The sequence below is a fragment of the Rana temporaria genome, chromosome 12, assembly GCF_905171775.1.
Source record: "Rana temporaria chromosome 12, aRanTem1.1, whole genome shotgun sequence".
NCBI lineage: Eukaryota > Metazoa > Chordata > Amphibia > Anura > Ranidae > Rana > Rana temporaria.
This window is the reverse complement of record NC_053500.1, coordinates 3,422,193-3,441,401: the sequence shown is the minus strand read 5'-3', so window position 1 is coordinate 3,441,401 and position 19,209 is coordinate 3,422,193. Positions and strand designations below refer to the sequence as shown.

At 49.8% G+C, this 19,209-nt stretch overlaps 1 protein-coding gene across 1 annotated transcript in view; it reads right to left on the bottom strand.

The window, feature by feature from the left end:
- Positions 1–19,209, bottom strand: part of PREX1 (phosphatidylinositol-3,4,5-trisphosphate dependent Rac exchange factor 1) — a 177,973-nt gene that overhangs the window by 69,529 nt on the left and 89,235 nt on the right. The window contains exon 10 of the mRNA XM_040331542.1: positions 4,635–4,779. Within this exon, the coding sequence (XP_040187476.1) occupies positions 4,635–4,779 (145 nt within the window). The remainder of the gene's footprint in view (positions 1–4,634; positions 4,780–19,209) is intronic.

Genomic DNA, 19,209 nt, shown 5'->3' with positions numbered 1-19,209 from the left:
GGAGCGATGGTTGTATCTTCCTATACATAGGATATATTAATGTCGGCTTTCTATTGGGGACAGAATAAGAAGTGATGACAATTTACTGTGCCACCCATTCACTGAAGATAAAAGGATCCCAATTCTCTGATACAAATCCAGAAATTGTTCTGCCTCATCAGTAAAAGAACTGTGAACATTCGCGGCTGTAATGTCTATGAACAAACATCCCAGCTCTCCCCCCCTCCTCCTCCAGTTGCCTGTGAACCATATGTGGCTCTGGAGGTCTTTTTGATCCCCTTTAGCAAAGAAGAACAGGCTTTGTTTGTGGCTTGTGGATTATTTCCCAGGATTCTATCCATGCAGAATAGCTACGTTTTATTTCACGTGGACTACTACAGTATATGTGGAGGAACATGTATCACCCTCAGGGGCCCTCATGTCCTACACCTTAGGGGGGCATCAAATCCTATAAATCAGGTGCCCAGCATATATTAAACATCGGGGGCCCACCATATTCTATACATCAGGGGCCCACCATATTCTATACATCAGGGGCCCACCATATTCTATACATCAGGGGCCCACCATATTGCTACAGATTAAGGGGCCGTCATATCCTATAAATCAGGTTCCCATAACATACTACACATTAGAAGCCCATCATAGCCTATAAATCAGGTGCCCAGCATATTACTACACACTAGGGGCCCACTAGGAGGGGAAGTTCTCTTGTTTAGAATAAAGATGGTGGAGTGATGGGGTGGAAGTTCTCTCATCTAGAGTGAGGATAGTGGAGTAATAGGGTAGAGGTTATATTGTCTAGAGTGGAGATGGTGGAGGGATAGAGTGGAGGTTCTAGTCTAGAGTAATGAGGGTGGAATGATAGGGTAGATGTCCTCTTGTCTACAGTAAAGATGGTGGAGTGATAGGGTGGAAGTTCTAGTCTAGAGTAAAGATGGTGGAAGTTCTAGTCTAGAGTAAAGATGGTGGAAGTTCTAGTCTAGAGTAAAGATGGTGGAATGATAAAGTGGAAGTTCTGTGGCCTAAAGTAAAGGTGGTATGGTATGGGGTGGACGTTCTCTTGTCTAGAGTAAAGGTAGTGGAGTGATAAGATGGAAGTTCTCTCATTTGAGGAAAGGTAGTGGAGTGATATGATAGGTTGGAAGTTCTCACAAGAGTAAAGGGGAGTAGAGTGATAGGGTGGAATTTCTCTCATCAAGGGTAAGGATGGTGGAGTGATAGGGTTGAAGTTCTCTTGCCTAGAGTAAAGATAGTGGAGAGGTAGGGTGGAAGATCTCCCATCTATAGTAAAGGTAGTGGAGTGATATGATAGGGTGGAAGTTCTCTTGTCATTGATGAAAAGGTTTGGTTTGGGTTGGGTGCTGGGATGGTCCCCGGGGTCCTATATTTTTGGGGTAAATTTATGGAGAACGATTCTTCGTCCCGCCGTACTAGACATTTGAGGCAGAACTGGTTTGGTGAGAGAGGTGTCATTGATGGTGTCACTGTTGGTGTCACTGTTGGCGTCACTGTTTATGTCATTGATGGTGTCACTGTTGGCGTCACTGTTTATGTCATTGATGGTGTCACTGTTAGTGTCACTGTTCTTGTCGCTGTTGGTGTCATTGATGGCGTCACTGTTGGTGTCATTGTTGGTGTCACTGTTGGTGTCCTTGTTGACGTCACTGTTGGTGTCACTGTTGGTGTCACTGTTGGTGTCACTGTTGGCATCATTGTTGGTGTCACTGTTGGTGTCATTGATGGCGTCACTGTTGGCGTCGCTGTTGGTGTCATTATTGGATTCACTGTTGGTGTCTATGATGGCGTCGCTGTTGGTGTCATTGATGGTGTCATTTTTGGCGTCACTGTTGTTGTCATGGTTGGTGTCACTGTTGCCGTCATTGATGGCGTAATTGTTGGTGTCACTGTTGGCGTCACTGTTGGCGTCACTGTTGGCGTCATGGTTGGTGTCACTGTTGCCGTCATTGATGGCGTCACTGTTGGCGTCACTGTTGGCGTCATTGTTGGCGTCACTGTTGCCGTCATTGATGGCGTCACTGTTGCCGTCATTGTTGGTGTCATTGTTGGTGTCACTGATCGCGTCATTGTTGGTGTCATTGTTGGCGTCACTGTTGCCGTCATTGATGGCGTCACTGTTGGTGTTACTGTTGCCGTCATTGTTGGTGTCACTGTTGCCGTCATTGTTGGTGTCATTGATGGTGTCATTGTTGGCGTCATGGTTGCCGTCATTGATGGCGTCACTGTTGGTGTCACTGTTGCCGTCATTGTTGGTGTCACTGATGGCGTCATTGATGGCGTCACTGTTGCCGTCATTGTTGGTGTCACTGATCGCGTCATTGTTGGTGTCACTGTTGCCGTCATTGTTGGTGTCATTGATGGTGTCATTGTTGGCGTCATTGTTGGCGTCATGGTTGCCGTCATTGATGGCGTCACTGTTGGTGTCACTGTTGCCGTCATTGTTGGTGTCACTGATGGCGTCATTGATGGTGTCACTGATCGCGTCATTGTTGGTGTCACTGTTGCCGTCATTGTTGGTGTCATTGATGGTGTCATTGTTGGCGTCATTGTTGGCGTCATGGTTGCCGTCATTGATGGCGTCACTGTTGGTGTCACTGTTGCCGTCATTGTTGGTGTCACTGATGGCGTCATTGATGGTGTCACTGTTGGTGTCATTGTTGGTGTCATGGTTGGTGTCACTGTTGCCGTCATTGATGGTGTCATGGTTGGTGTCATTGTTGGCGTCACTGTTGCCGTCATTGATGGTGTCACTGTTGGCGTCACTGTTGGCGTCATTGATGGTGTCACTGTTGGTGTAATGGTTGGTGTCACTGTTGACGTCATTGTTGGTGTCACTGTTGGCGTCATTGTTGGTGTCATTGATGGCGTCATTGATGGTGTCACTGTTGGCGTCACTGTTGGCGTCATTGATGGTGTCACTGAATGTCTCCTCCAGGTCTGGTGTCGTCTCTTCTTCTGATGACACAACGATTCTCCGTGGTCACAGATATCAGGACACCATTCGGGGCCGTCACATGCTCTGTCATATCGGATATAAAGCGGATCGGAGGTTGTCTCCAGTACTGAGCGCGCTCCGATACTCGGCATCAAACGTCTTCCCATTCCTATTTATAATTAGCCGAGACCAAATATTCCCCCTCCCCCTCTCCGGGTGAGGAAAATCCATTTCATGGGAAGCCGCTTCCTGCCATTAATAAAATGAAAGATTCCTTTTAACTCGGCGTGCCGCTTGTGCTGAATGAGAAACAGCGTCCCGTAAATGTGTTTACAGCATGACGGCAAATCTCCAGCCGTATCGCACCGCGCCGGCGCAGAACCCAGCGAACCGCCGGCCTTAAAGAGACAGCAACCTTAAAATAGAACATTTCCTATAAAAACCAGATGGGGAGCCGTGTGTCAGGATTGTAGGTGGGAACCCCTCATAATGGGGCACAGCGGGGGTACAGACCCGGGAACTCAGCACAGGGATGGTGGGAACTCCTCATAATGGGGCACAGCGGGGGTACAGACCCGGGAACTCAGCACAGGGATGGTGGGAACCCCTCATAATGGGCACAGCGGGTGTACAGACCCGGGAACTCAGCACAGGGATGGTGGGAACCCCTCATAATGGGGCACAGCGGGGGGTACAGACCCGGGAACTCAGCACAGGGATGGTGAGAACCCCTCATAATGGGCACAGCGGGTGTACAGACCCGGGAACTCAGCACAGGGATGGTGGGAACTCCTCATAATAGGGCACAGCGGGTGTACAGACCCAGGAACTCAGCACAGGGATGGTGGGAACCCCTCATAATGGGCACAGCGGGTGTACAGACCCGGGAACTCAGCACAGGGATGGTGGGAACCCCTCATAATGGGCACAGCGGGTGTACAGACCCGGGAACTCAGCACAGGGATGGTGGGAACCCCTCATAATGGGCACAGCGGGTGTACAGACCCGGGAACTCAGCACATGGATGGTGGGAACCCCTCATAATGGGCACAGCGGGTGTACAAACCCGGGAACTCAGCACATGGATGGTGGGAACCCCTCATAATGGGCACAGCGGGTGTACAGACCCGGGAACTCAGCACAGGGATGGTGGGAACCCCTCATAATGGGCACAGACCCGGGAACTCAGCACAGGGATGGTGGAAACCCCTCATAATGGGCACAGCGGGTGTACAGACCCGGGAACTCAGCACAGGGATGGTGGGAACCCTCATAATGGGCACAGCGGGTGTACAGACCCGGGAACTCAGCACAGGGATGGTAGGAACCCCTCATAATGGGCACAGCGGGTGTACAGACCCGGGAACTCAGCACAGGGATGGTGGGAACCCCTCATAATGGGCACAGCGGGTGGACTGGGCAGGGCAGGGTGGAGCGGCGGGCAGACTGGGTCTTCGCTCTTCTATATTTGGCCGCGGGGAAGATTCGGAGTCTCTGAGCTGCGGGCGATAAGTGGGAATTTTTTTTTCATTGTAAATTGGTCTCAAGAGCCTGGATTCACGCCGGGACCCCGGAGCGGGGGATGGGGCGCCCGTCAGCGGCGGGCTCATTACGTATGCGGCCCGCGACTCGGCGGAGCTTTTCAGGTCAGCGCCATGAATGGATCTTTTCTACTCACTTTCCATGGAAGCATTTGGAGACGGTGCTGAATTTCCTCCTCCGGTCCTTGATCAGGTTGGATTTCTTGCTGACCATGTGATAGAGCTTCTCGCCTTTCTCCGCGATCATCACATAGGCGTCCCGCTCCATCCCCAGCTTCAGACCTACAACAACAACAACACCGGGTCAGGGCACCTGAGCGCCAACGCTAGCCAATCATCAACTGGTTACCATCCACACAGCTGAAGATCCAGAACAGAACATAATAAAACAAAATAGAATAGAACAGGACAGAGTATAATAGAACAGAACAAAACAGAATAGAATAGGACAGAATATAATAGAACAGAACAGAATATACTAGAACAGAACAAAACAGAATATAATATAATATAATAGAATAGAACAGGACAGAATATAATTGAATATGATATAATAGAATACAACAGAACAGAATATAATAGAACAGAATAAAAAAAGAACAGAATATAATAGAACAATATCAGTGCCCATCAATGCTGCCTTTCGGTGCCGCATCATCAATGTCCATCAGTGCCACCTATGTGCAGCCTCATCAGTGCCCAAAATTGCCATCTATCAGTGCCCATCATTTCCCCCAATCAGTGCCCATCATTGCCACCTATCAGTGCCCATCATTGCCACCTATCAGTGCCCATCATTGCCATCTATCAGTGCCCATCATTGCCATCTATCAGTGCCCATCATTGCCATCTATCAGTGCCCATCATTGCCGCCTATCAGTGCCCATCATTGCTGCCTATCAGTGCCCATCAATGCCACCTATCAGTGCCCATCATTGCCGCCTATCAGTGCCCATCATTGCAGCCTATCAGTGCCCATCATTGCCATCTATTAGTGCCCATCATTGCCATCTATCAGTGCCCATCATTGCCATCTATCAGTGCCCATCATTGTAGCCACATCAGTGCCCATCATTGTAGCCACATCAGTGCCCATCATTGTAGCCACATCAGTGCCCATCATTGTAGCCACATCAGTGCCCATCATTGTAGCCACATCAGTGCCGCCTGTTACTGCTCTATGATTGGACGGTCACATTGAAGGTCTCCCTGGAATGTGGAGAGTTACGGGAAGGTGACCCGAGATTTATACATGAGGAGGGTCTCCCGATTATCCCGGGAAATGTGAGCCCGTCTTTCCTTGGTACACACTCTATGGTTACGGGAAGGTGACCCGAGATTTATATATATATACACACACACACACACACACACAAGGTGACCAATGAGATCCCACCAATATATATACAGGGTAACCAATGAGGACGGTCTCCCGATTATCCTGGGAAATGTGAGCCTGTCTTTCCTTAGTACACACTCTATGGTTACGGGAAGGTGACCCAAGATATATATATATATATATATATATACACACACACACACAAGGTGACCAATGAGATCCCACCAATATATATACAGGGTGACCAATGAGATCCCACCAATATATATACAGGGTGACCAATGAGATCCCACCAATATATATACAGGGTGACCAATGAGGAGGGTCTCCCGATTATCCCGGGAAATGTGAGCCCGTCTTTCCTTGGTACACACTCTATGGTTACGGGAAGGTGACCCGAGATATATATATATATACACACACACACACACACAAGGTGACCAATGAGATCCCACCAATATATATACAGGGTGACCAATGAGGAGGGTCTCCTGATTATCCCGGGAAATGTGAGCCCGTCTTTCCTTGGTACACACTCTATGGTTACGGGTGGAATGTTGATCTGATGATCGGCGCGGTTCTCGGCGTTCCATTATCACCTCATTATCACGTCTTCCAATCCCTCCTCCGGGGACCTGAGCCAGTCCTCACCCCTCCCCCGACATGTACGGTCCGTGAAGCTGCACCCCCCCACCCCCCCCTACAGGGACTCCTACATGACAATCCCATCAACACCCAATAATCAGCCACCTGGATCTTCCTAATGGCCCCCGCCAACGCACAGCCCGGGGTCACCACTAGGGGCGCCCCCATCTATTATTGGCCAAAATCAGAGTTATCATCGTTTTGGCGATAAAAAAAGAATAAAAGCTAGAGATAATGGCGTGCTGCGTCCCATTGACTTCAATAGAAAAATCACAATTCCATTGGCTTCAATGCAAAACAGCGTCCCAATTACTTCAATGCAAAATCATATCCAATTGACTTCAATGCAAAAACGCCCCATATTGACTGCAATGCAAAATCTGTCCCATTGACTTCAATACAAAATCCCGTCCCATTGACTTCCATGCAAAAATTGCATCTATCGACTTCAATGGAAAATCGCACTCCATTGATGGCAATGCAAAATCGCCCCCCCCCCCCCCCCTTTTGACTTCAATGCAAAATCACATCCCCTTAACTTTAATGCAAAAAAAAAGCTCATGGTGCAACCGATAACAGTTTTCTCTATTGGCTAATAAAACGCCAAAGCCCAAAAACGCTGCATACAAACGTGAAAAAACGCACCAAAACGCACAGCCTGGGGCCACCACTAGGGGCGCCCCCCATCTATTAGCCGCTGAAAGTTATTGGGCAAAATTTGAGTTATCATCATTTTGGCGATAAAAAAAAAAGAAGAAAAGATGGAGATAATAGCATGCTGCATCCCATTGACTTCAATGCAAAAATAGCGGCGCTATACCGCCACCGCACATACTGCCCCAGTGTGAAAGGGGCCTTAGGCAACTTAGCTCTAAATAGGAGGGGAGGACAGAGGAAGATACCAAATCCCATTAGTAAACAAGTTGTATTGGCCCCAAACTGCCACTAGATGTCAGCGTACTACAAAATAGGGCGCCATCAACCTATGGAACATAGGAATAACCCGACAAGTAAGCCAGACTCTGAGATTTGATATCAGATGATGTCTCTAAAGTCTCTGATGAGGTCTCTAAAGTCTCTGATGAGGTCTCAGATGAGGTCTCGGTCTCAGATGAGGGCTCAGTCTCAGATGAGGGCTCAGTCTCAGATGAGGGCTCAGTCTCAGATGAGGGCTCAGTCTCAGATGAGGGCTCAGTCTCAGATGAGGGCTCAGTCTCAGATGAGGGCTCAGTCTCAGATGAGGGCTCAGTCTCAGATGAGGGCTCAGTCTCAGATGAGGGCTCAGTCTCAGATGAGGGCTCAGTCTCTGATGAGGGCTCAGTCTCTGATGAGGGCTCAGTCTCTGATGAGGGCTCAGTCTCTGATGAGGGCTCAGTCTCTGATGAGGGCTCAGTCTCTGATGAGGGCTCAGTCTCTGATGAGGGCTCAGTCTCTGATGAGGGCTCAGTCTCTGATGAGGGCTCAGTCTCTGATGAGGGCTCAGTCTCTGATGAGGGCTCAGTCTCAGATGAGGGCTCAGTCTCAGATGAGGGCTCAGTCTCTGATGAGGGTTCAGTCTCTGATGAGGGCTCAGTCTCTGATGAGGGCTCAGTCTCTGATGAGGGCTCAGTCTCTGATGAGGGCTCAGTCTCAGATGAGGGCTCAGTCTCAGATGAGGGCTCAGTCTCAGATGAGGTCTCAGTCTCAGGTGAGGTCTCAGTCTCAGGTGAGGTCTCAGTCTCTGATGAGGGCTCAGTCTCTGATGAGGGCTCAGTCTCAGGTGAGGTCTCAGTCTCAGGTGAGGTCTCAGTCTCAGGTGAGGTCTCAGTCTCAGGTGAGGTCTCAGTCTCAGGTGAGGTCTCAGTCTCAGGTGAGGTCTCAGTCTCAGGTGAGGTCTCAGTCTCAGATGAGGTCTCAGTCTCTAATGAGGTCTCTGATGATGTCATACAAGGAGGACATAATATAGTTGGAATGTGTGGGGTGTAGCCTGGGCTTTAAGGGGTGTTATTACAGATCTGGGGGGGAGGGGGGACCTCCACTGAAGATCAATGTTTTTATGATTGGTCACATGGCACGGCGCCATCACTGGAGCCTTTCGATCTCCTCCCTTATATGACATTCCACCATCACAGACCCTCAGGATTGCCGAGCATGCCAGGAATCCATCGTTCCAGGTGAGATCCACCAGGAACGCGGCATTCCTGACTCCGGCCAAACTCTTGTCACGACCAGAAATCCGTCAGACAAACGAGTGCACAATGTCAATGGAAACGGCTCACGTAAATAAAACGTTTTTTTGGCAAAAGGCGACTTCTGGCAGGAGCCGGCGGAGGGGCCTGGAGCTCCGCCAGGGGCTCATCATCTGCGACCGCTCATAAACAAATCACTTAACCCGTCCCGAGCGACGATGGAAAGACGAGGCGGGAGAGGAAGTGCCGGTGTCTGCACCTGGATTACCGCACGCAGCTGGGATGGCCGAGGATCCCAGCGCTTGATTAGCCGGATTACCAAAACAGCAGGCCACTGAAAACTGCGGATTCCCCCGTAGCGTCGCCACGCCGCTCCAAAATCCATCATCATCGTACGACGACACTTCACCCGACTCCGAGCTCACAAGCAACACGACCATCAGCCATAACCTAATGTTGAGTGGGGGGGGGGGGGCTCATTGATGGATCGGGACTTGTTTTTCCAGCACATTCCACAGATGCTCAACTGGATTGAGTAATGGAGAATTTGGAGGCCAAGTCAACACCTCAAACTCATTGTTGTGTTCCTCAAACAATTCTTGAATTCATCAGACCAGGCCACCTTCCTCCATTGCTCTGTGGTCCAGTTCTGATGCTCACGTGCCCCCATTATAGGCACTTCCAACCTCCATCAATGAGCCTTCCCTCCCCACCTCCATCAATAAGCCTTCCCTCCCCACCTCCATCATTGAGACTTCCCTCCCCAACCTCCATCAATGAGCCTTCCCTCCCCACCTCCACCAATGAGCCTCCCCTCCCCACCTCCACCAATGAGCCTTCCTTCTCCCACCTCCATCAATGAGCCTTCCTTCCCCCACCTCCATCAATGAGCCTTCCTTCCCCCACCTCCATCAATGAGCCTTCCTTCCCCCACCTCCATCAATGAGCCTTCCTTCCCCCACCTCCATCAATGAGCCTTCCCTCCCCACCTCCATCAATGAGCCTTCCCTCCCCACCTCCATCAATGAGCCTTCCCTCCCCACCTCTATCAATGAGCCTTCCCTCCCCACCTCCATAAATAAGTCTTCCCTCCCCACCTCCATCAATAAGTCTTCCCTCCCCCACCTCCATCATCGAGACTTCCCACCCCACCTCCATCAATGAGACTTACCTCCCCGCCTCCATCAATGAGCCTTCCCTCCCCCACCTCCATCAATGAGCCTTCCCTCCCCACCTCCATCAATGATCCTTCCCTCCCCACCTCCATCAATGAGCCTTCCCTCCCCACCTCCATCAATGAGCCTTCCCTCCCCACCTCCATCAATAAGCCTTCCCACCCCCACCATCGAGACTTCCCTCCCCACCTCCATCATCGAGACTTCCCTCCCCAACTCCATCATCGAGACTTCCCTCCCCACCTCCATCAATGAGCCTTCCCTCCCCGCCTCCATCAATAAGCCTTCCCTCCCCACCTCCATCAATAAGCCTTCCCTCCCCACCTCCATCATCGAGACTTCCCTCCCCAACTCCATCAAAGAGTCTCCACCCCCCTACACCTCCATCAACAAGTCTTCCCCCCACCTCCATCAATAAGCCTTCCCTCCCCACCTCTATCATCGAGACTTCCCTCCCCACCTCCATCATCGAGACTTCCCTCCCCACCTCCATCAATGAGCCTTCCCTCCCCACTTCTATCATCGAGACTTCCCTCCCCACCTCCATCAACGAGTCTTCCCCCACCTCCATCAACAAACCTTCCCTCCCCACCTCCATCATCAAGACTTCCCTCCCCACCTCCATCATTGAGCCCTCCCAGTAGGGTTGAGTGCAGAGCTCTGTGGAGGCCACTCATGGTTCTCCACACCATACTGGTTAAACCATGGTCCTGGCTTTGTACACAGGGGCACAGTCATGGTGGCGCAGAAAAGGGTCTTTGCCAAGGTTGGAAGTACAATGTCTTTCTATGATGTAGTATTTCCAGGACCCTTCATCAGAGACACCCAGGCATTTGAGGTCTACATACCTATAGCCATATAGTGCACTTCCCACCCCACCTCCATCATCAAGACTTCCCTCCCCACCTCCATCAATGAGCCTTCCCTCCCCACCTCCATCAATGAGCCTTCCCTCCCCACCTCCATCAATGAGCCTTCTCTCCCCGCCTCCATCAATGAGCCTTCTCTCCCCGCCTCCATCATCGAGACTTCCCTCCCCCACCTTCATCAATGAGACTTCCCTCTCCACCTCCATCAACAAACCTTCCCTCTCCACCTCCATCAACAAACCTTCCCTCCCCACCTCCATCAATGAACCTTCCCTCCCCACCTCCATCAATGAGCCTTCCCTCCCCACCTCCATCAATGAGCCTTCCCTCCCCACCTCCATCAATGAGCCTTCCCTCCCCACCTCCATCAATGAGCCTTCCCTCCCCACCTCCATAAATAAGTCTTCCCTCCCCACCTCCATCAATAAGTCTTCCCTCCCCCACCTCCATCATCGAGACTTCCCACCCCACCTCCATCAATGAGACTTACCTCCCCGCCTCCATCAATGAGCCTTCCCTCCCCCACCTCCATCAATGAGCCTTCCCTCCCCGCCTCCATCAATAAGCCTTCCCTCCCCACCTCCATCAATAAGCCTTCCCTCCCCACCTCCATCATCGAGACTTCCCTCCCCAACTCCATCAAAGAGTCTCCACCCCCCTACACCTCCATCAACAAGTCTTCCCCCCACCTCCATCAATAAGCCTTCCCTCCCCACCTCTATCATCGAGACTTCCCTCCCCACCTCCATCATCGAGACTTCCCTCCCCACCTCCATCAATGAGCCTTCCCTCCCCACTTCTATCATCGAGACTTCCCTCCCCACCTCCATCAACGAGTCTTCCCCCACCTCCATCAACAAACCTTCCCTCCCCACCTCCATCAATGAGACTTACCTCCCCACCTCCATCAATGAGACTTACCTCCCCACCTCCATCAACAAACCTTCCCTCCCCACCTCCATCAATGAGACTTACCTCCTCACCTCCATCAATGAGACTTACCTCCCCACCTCCATCAATAAGCCATCCCTCCCCCACCTCCATCATCGAGACTTCCCTCCCCACCTCCATCATCGAGACTTCCCTCCCCACCTCCATCATCGAGACTTCCCTCCCCACCTCCATCATCGAGACTTCCCACCCCACCTCCATCAATGAGCCTTCCCTCCCCACCTCCATCAATGAGCCTTCCCTCCCCACCTCCATCAATGAGCCTTCCCTCCCCACCTCCATCAATGAGCCTTCCCTCCCCACCTCCATCAATGAGCCTTCCCTCCCCACCTCCATCAATGAGCCTTCCCTCCCCACCTCCATCAATGAGCCTTCCCTCCCCACCTTCATCAATGAGCCCTCCCAGTAGGGTTGAGTGCAGAGCTCTGTGGATCCACCGCCCCCCCCCCCCTTACACCTCCATGAATGAGCCTTTCCTCCCCACCTCAATCATCGAGACTTCCCTCCCCACCTCCATCAATGAGCCTTTCCTCCCCACCTCCATCAATGAGACTTACCTCCCCACCTCCATCAACAAACCTTCCCTCCCCACCTCCATCAATGAGACTTACCTCCTCACCTCCATCAATGAGACTTACCTCCTCACCTCCATCAATGAGACTTACCTCCTCACCTCCATCAATGAGACTTACCTCCCCACCTCCATCAATAAGCCATCCCTCCCCACCTCCATCATCGAGACTTTCCTCCCCACCTCCATCATCGAGACTTCCCACCCCACCTCCATCATCAAGACTTCCCTCCCCACCTCCATCAATGAGCCTTCCCTCCCCACCTCCATCAATGAGCCTTCCCTCCCCACCTCCATCAATGAGCCTTCTCTCCCCGCCTCCATCAATGAGCCTTCTCTCCCCGCCTCCATCATCGAGACTTCCCTCCCCCACCTTCATCAATGAGACTTCCCTCTCCACCTCCATCAACAAACCTTCCCTCTCCACCTCCATCAACAAACCTTCCCTCCCCACCTCCATCATTGAGACTTCCCTTCCCACCTCCATCATCGAGACTTCCCTCCCCACCTCCATCATCAAGACTTCCCTCCCCACCTCCATCATTGAGCCCTCCCAGTAGGGTTGAGTGCAGAGCTCTGTGGAGGCCACTCATGGTTCTCCACACCATACTGGTTAAACCATGGTCCTGGCTTTGTACACAGGGGCACAGTCATGGTGGCGCAGAAAAGGGTCTTTGCCAAGGTTGGAAGTACAATGTCTTTCTATGATGTAGTATTTCCAGGACCCTTCATCAGAGACACCCAGGCATTTGAGGTCTACATACCTATAGCCATATAGTGCACACATAGCTTTGTCTATTCTGAATTAAAGATGAATAGATAATCATTTATCACTGAAAGATACTCCGACGATGTAATATTGAAATTCAAACATCTAAAAAGCAGCTAAAGACCCCGCCACCCGCCCCACCGCACAGCCAGGAGGGTGAGAGCCCCAGCATGCCCCTTGAATGATCTTCACCCCACCCCCGAGATCCTTCCTTCCATGCCACACGTATGAGGTGTTGGCGGGTGTGTAAATTGCTGGAATAGCTCTATAGGAATACTTTGGCATGTAAAGCAGTTCATATATGTATGTCAGCCATTTGGCTGGAATTCATCCTTAGAAAAACCTTGCAGAACGTCGCTTCGGATTGGATTTCTCGCCTCCAAGAATATCATCGCGGTTTACATCGGAGCAATTAACGTGTAATCCAACATTCACCATCTTACCGAGAACGTTGAAATGTCTTAAATACTAAAATAGAAGCGAGTTTTTCATGGGGGGGGACTCAGACTAGGCCTACAATTATCTGTATAGAGATAAAGCATTGATCCACAAGTCTCCGGGTCTCTCTTCTTAGTGCCTTTATTAAAGGGGACCTGTATGTAGAGGTCTCCATTATTAGAATCCTTTGTATGGAGATGGAGCTTTGATCCACAAGTCTCCGGGTCTCTCTTCTTAGTGCCTTTATTAAAGGGGACCTGTATGTAGAGGTCTCCATTATTAGAATCCTTTGTATGGAGATGGAGCTTTGATCCACAAGTCTCCGGGTCTCTCTTCTTAGTGCCTTTATTAAAGGGGTCCTGTATGTAGAGGTCTCCATTATTAGAATCCTTTGTATGGAGATGGAGCTTTGATCCACAAGTCTCCGGGTCTCTCTTCTTAGTGCCTTTATTAAAGGGCACCTGTATGTAGATGTCTCCATTATTAGAATCCTTTGTATGGAGATGGAGCTTTGCTGCACAATGATCATACCATATACCCAGTACTGTGAGCCCCCCCACCCCCCCTCATTCACCACGGCCTCCTCCTGTGTCACCAGCCCCCTCTGTGGAGAATATATAAGGACTACGGCACTGCTGAAGAACTGTAGGAAAAATGATCCACGCTCCGGTTGTTGCACTTTGAAAAAAAAAAAACGTTTTTATTAACAAGCCACAGTGAACAAACGCAGGTGAAAACGGTTGACGCGTTTCAGCCTATAAGGCCTTAGTCATAACTACTGGAAGTTATGACTAAGGCCGTATAGGCTGAAACGTGTCAACTGTTTTCACCTGCGTTTGTGCATTGTGGCTTGTTTATAAAAACAAAGATTTTTTTTAAAGAGCAACAACCGGAGTGCGGATCATTTTTCCTACATTACTTTAGTCGGCCAGCGACTATGGATCGAGCATCCGGAAGCCCTGCTATCTATGTGTTGTATGGGTGGTGTAGCACTGACGTTTCTGTTTACACTGCTGAGGAACTGTCAAGTAAAATGCCCAATCTGATCCCTAGTGCCTGAAACATGTTAGTTTGATCGACCTTTCGGTGATTTCTGCTGAGCGGGGGGGGGGGGGGGGGGGTGAGAAGATCATGTAAAGAAGGATTGCAGGCACAATATATCTCCAATGTATTGAAAATGTTTCAATCTCATTTGTTCTCCAGTTGGCATAGTGAAAAGGTCAGCCATCCCGACAGTGGTCACTGCCCCGCCCCCTCCTTCTATCCACCAATCCTATAGCAGCACTGAGCTGTGGGACCTCTATGTCCTCTAATAACCCTGCGGGGGGTCCCATTGATGGAGGATACAAAGGTCCAGGAAATGTATGGAGGAGGAGGAGGAGGGATGAACAAGGACTATGAATGGGGCTCAGTACAATGCCAGGACAATTAGATTACCTCGTCGCGCTGGGGGTGGGGGAAGGGGGGTCCTGGAGAAATAAAGGGTGACACAATTCAGGGCGCTCTATTCTGGGTCTATAATTAACCACTTAGCAGAGCGCTAATTACCCGCTACTTCCTGCCGGAGATAATCACCAGCGTCCCCCAATCACAATGTATACGCTGTGTACAGAACTGAGCCAGACGAGTCGCATCGTCCATGGAAGAGACAGCCGAGGGCCGACCATGAGCCGTCTGATCGACTGCATCCCTCTGACAGCTTTATAAATCCACTCTCCCCGCCTTTCTGTCATCGGAGTTCCTCTACAAGGACAGGAGCCTCCAGATCACAGACAAGGACTCTGCATACACTCATTAACAGTCAAAGTGGATAACATAGGGAGGGATTGGAACCCCCGCTAGGTTCTTACCGCTACTCCTGGGTTCCATTAAAGAGATTTCCCTTTATTGTCCAAGAAAGATGTTGCCACCATGACAGTGAAATTGAATGGCCCAAAACAGGGAACTTCTGCCTCCAATAAAATGGCACCTTCAGGGGCCGGAAACACTTGCGTGCCATAGTACGACGTCTTGCTGGCCCGGCTACCATGGGAGCAACTCTATTGGAAAAGGTGGGGGGGGGGGGGGCTGTTGGCGATCACTAATGTCAGGGTGGCTTGCCTCATATGGGCCTAAGTGGGGGGAAATCTCTTATAGAGAGCACTGGGTAGTAGCAAAAGCCCCACAGAGGTTCTTATCCCAACATCCCCCACCCCTCCCCCCGCCATACTCCATCCAAGAAAATTGGCCCGCCTCACTAAAGCAACTAATGACTAATATGCACTAGATACCCATAGCTAGTTCAATATGTACGTATGCACTTTAACTATGCCGGAAAAAAAGAAGTATGCACACCCATTAATAGGTTGATCAATATTAAAGAAGGCCACACAACCCCCTCCATTCCCAGAGTCCTGTCCCAGGGCCAATATTGCCCGAGATAGTTCATTCTAGCACTAGATACCCATAACTGAAGATCAATCAGTATTGAAGGAGGCAATACAATCCCGTCCCTTCCCAGAGTCTCATCCCAGGGCCAATGTTGCCTTGAGATAGTTCATTCTAGCACTAGATACCCATAACTGAAGATCAATCAGTATTGAAGGAGGCAATACAACCATGTCCCTTGCCAGAGTCTCATCCCAGGGCCAATATTTCCTAGAGATAGTTTACTTTAGCGCTAGATACCCACAACTGAAGATCAATCAATATTAAAGGAGGCAATACAATCCCGTCCCTGGGTCAATATTGCCTTGAGATAGTTCTGAAGTAACTGAAGCTCAACTATGTACGTATGCACTTTACCTATGCCGAAAAAAAGAGAGATGCACACCCATTAATAGGTTGATCTCCAGCAGTGTTAAAAGGGGGTAATCCAACCTAGTCCCTTCCAAGAGTCCCATCCCAGGCCCAGTATTGTCTTGAGAAAGGTCACTCTAGCAATAGAAACCCATATAATTAAAGTTCAATTATGTATGTACGCACTTTACCTATGCCGAAAAAAAGAGAGATGCACACCCATTAAAGTGGATTTCTGGCAGTATTAAAAGAGGGCAACACAGCCCCCTCCCTTCCCAGAGTCCCGTCCCAGGGCCAATATTGCCTTGAGATAGCTTACTCTAGCACTAGATACCCATAACTGAAGATCAATTAGTAGTATTAAAGGGGCAATACGACCCCGTGCCTTCCCAGAGTCCCGACCCAGGGCCAATGTTGCCTTGAGATAGCTACTTCCCGGAGTCCCGTTGCAGAGAGAGTTCTCTCTAGCACTGGATACCCATAAATAAAGCTCAATTATGTATGTACGCACTTTAACTATGCCGAAAAAAAAAAAAAGAGATGCACACCCATTAATAGGTTGATCTCCGGAGGTATTAATGGAGGCGATCCAACTCCGTCCCTCCCCAGAGTCCCATCCTGGGGCCTATATTGCCTTGAGATAGTTCACTCTAGCACTAGATACCCATAACTGAAGATCAATTAGTAGTATTAAAGGGGCAATACAATCCCGTCCCTTCCCAGAGTCCTGTCCCAGGACCAATGTTGCCTTGAGATAGCTCAGTCTACCACTAGATACAAATAATTGAAGATCACTCAGTATTAAGAGAGGCATTTACTTCCCGGAGTCCCGTTGCAGAGATAGTTCTCTCTAGCACTGGATACCCATAAATAAAGCTCAATTATGTATGTACGCACTTTAACTATGCCGAAAAAAAAAAAAGAGATGCACACCCATCAATAGGTTGATCTCCGGAGGTATTAATGGAGGCGATCCAACTCCCTCCCTCCCCAGAGTCCCATCCTGGGGCCTATATTGCCTTGAGATAGTTCATTCTAGCACTAGATACCCATAACTAAAGATCAATTAGTAGTATTAACCACTTCCATACAGGGCACTTATACACCTTCCCGCCCAGACCAATTTTTAGCTTTCAGCGCTGTTGCATTTTGAATGACAATTGCGCGGTCGTGCTACACTGTACCCAAACTAAATTTTTATCATTTTGTCCCCACAAATAGAGCTTTCTTTTGGTGGTATTTGATCACCTCTGGGATTTTAATTTTCTGCAAAAAAAATTAAAAAATTACCAAAAATTTTAATTTTTTTAATTTTTTTTGTTTCTGTTATAAAACATTGTAAATAAGTATGTTTTCTCCTTCACTGATGGGCACTGATGGTACTGCACTGACAGGCACTGATAAGGCAGCACTGATGGGCACCAATGAGGTGGCACTGATGTGGTGGCATTGATGGGCACTAATATGCGGCACTGATAGGCGGCACGGATAGGTGCACAGATGGGCACGGATAGGCGGCATGGATGGGCACGGAGAGGCGGCATGGATAGGCACGGATAGGCGGAATGGATGGGCACTGATAGGTGGCACGGATGGGCATAGATGGGCACTATCGTATGTGTAGTACTAATGGATGCCAATCGGTGCCAAACAATGCCTGCCAATCAGTGATGCCCATTGTGGGCACTGATTGGCATCCATTGCGGGATCCATTTTTTGTGTCATTGTCATCCCTTGCGGTCTAGGGTGACATTTCTTTTTTTTTTGATCCCTGGTGGTCCAGTGGGCATCCTCGGGGGGGCTGTGCTGATAATCGATCAGCACAAATCCTCCCTGTCACAGGAGCAGCCGATCGGCTCTCCTCTATTCGCGTCTGACAGACAAGTGTGAGGAAAAGCTGATTACCGGCTTTTCCTGTTTACATCTTGATCAGCCGTGATTGGACACGGCTGATCACGTGGTAAAGAGTCTCCGTGAGAGACTCTTTACCTTGATCGGTGCTGCGGGGTGTCAGACTGACACCCTGCAACAAAAACGATCGCCGCGATGCGCGCCCCCGGGGGCGCGCAGCGGCTCAATATCCTAAAGGACATCATATGACGTCCACTCAAGATTTAGAAACCACTTTGCCGACGTCGATTTGTCATTGGCGGGCGGCAAGTGGTTAAAGAAGGCAATACAACCCCCTCCCTTTCCAGAGTCCTGTCCCAGGGACAATGTTGCCTTAAGATAGCTCATTCTAGTACTAGATACCCATAAGTGAAGATCAATCAGTATTAAAGGAGGCAATACCACCGCTTCTATTCCCGGAGTCCTGTTGCAGGGCCAATGTTGCCCCGAGATAGTATAATCTAGTACTAGATACCCATAACTGAAGCTCAACTCTGTATGTATGCGCTTTAACTATGCCGAGAAAAAATAGAGAGATGCACACCCATTATTAGGTTGATCTCCAGCAGTGTTAAAGGAGGCAATACAACCCCCTCTCTTCCCAGGGACTCGTCCCAGGGCCAATATTGCCTTGAGATAGTTACCTCCATTACTAGATACCCATAACTAAGATCAATTAGTAGCATTAAAGGAGGCAATACGACACCTTCTCTTCCCGGAGTCGTGTTTCAGGGTCAATGTTGCCCCCGAGATTAATCTAGTACTAGATATCCATAACTAAAGCTCAACTCTGTATGTACGCACTTTAACTATGCCGGAAAATAAAAGGAGAGATGCACACCCATTAATAGGTTGATCTCCAGCAGAGTTAAAGGAGGCAAACCAAATAAATCTATAGACTTTATTCCACCGGAAAGTTGGCAGAAGATCGCTCACATCGCACAGTCAGGATGGAAAGATGGCGGACGCCAGAAGTCACTCGCGAACGCATTTTCCATCTCCTTCTCCATCGCGGCATTAATTATGTATATTCTGCGATCAATACGCATCAGGAATTCGGGCCTAATGCAGCGTAATGCTGAGCCCCCCCACCCCCTCCCATGCGCTGACAGAGCAGAT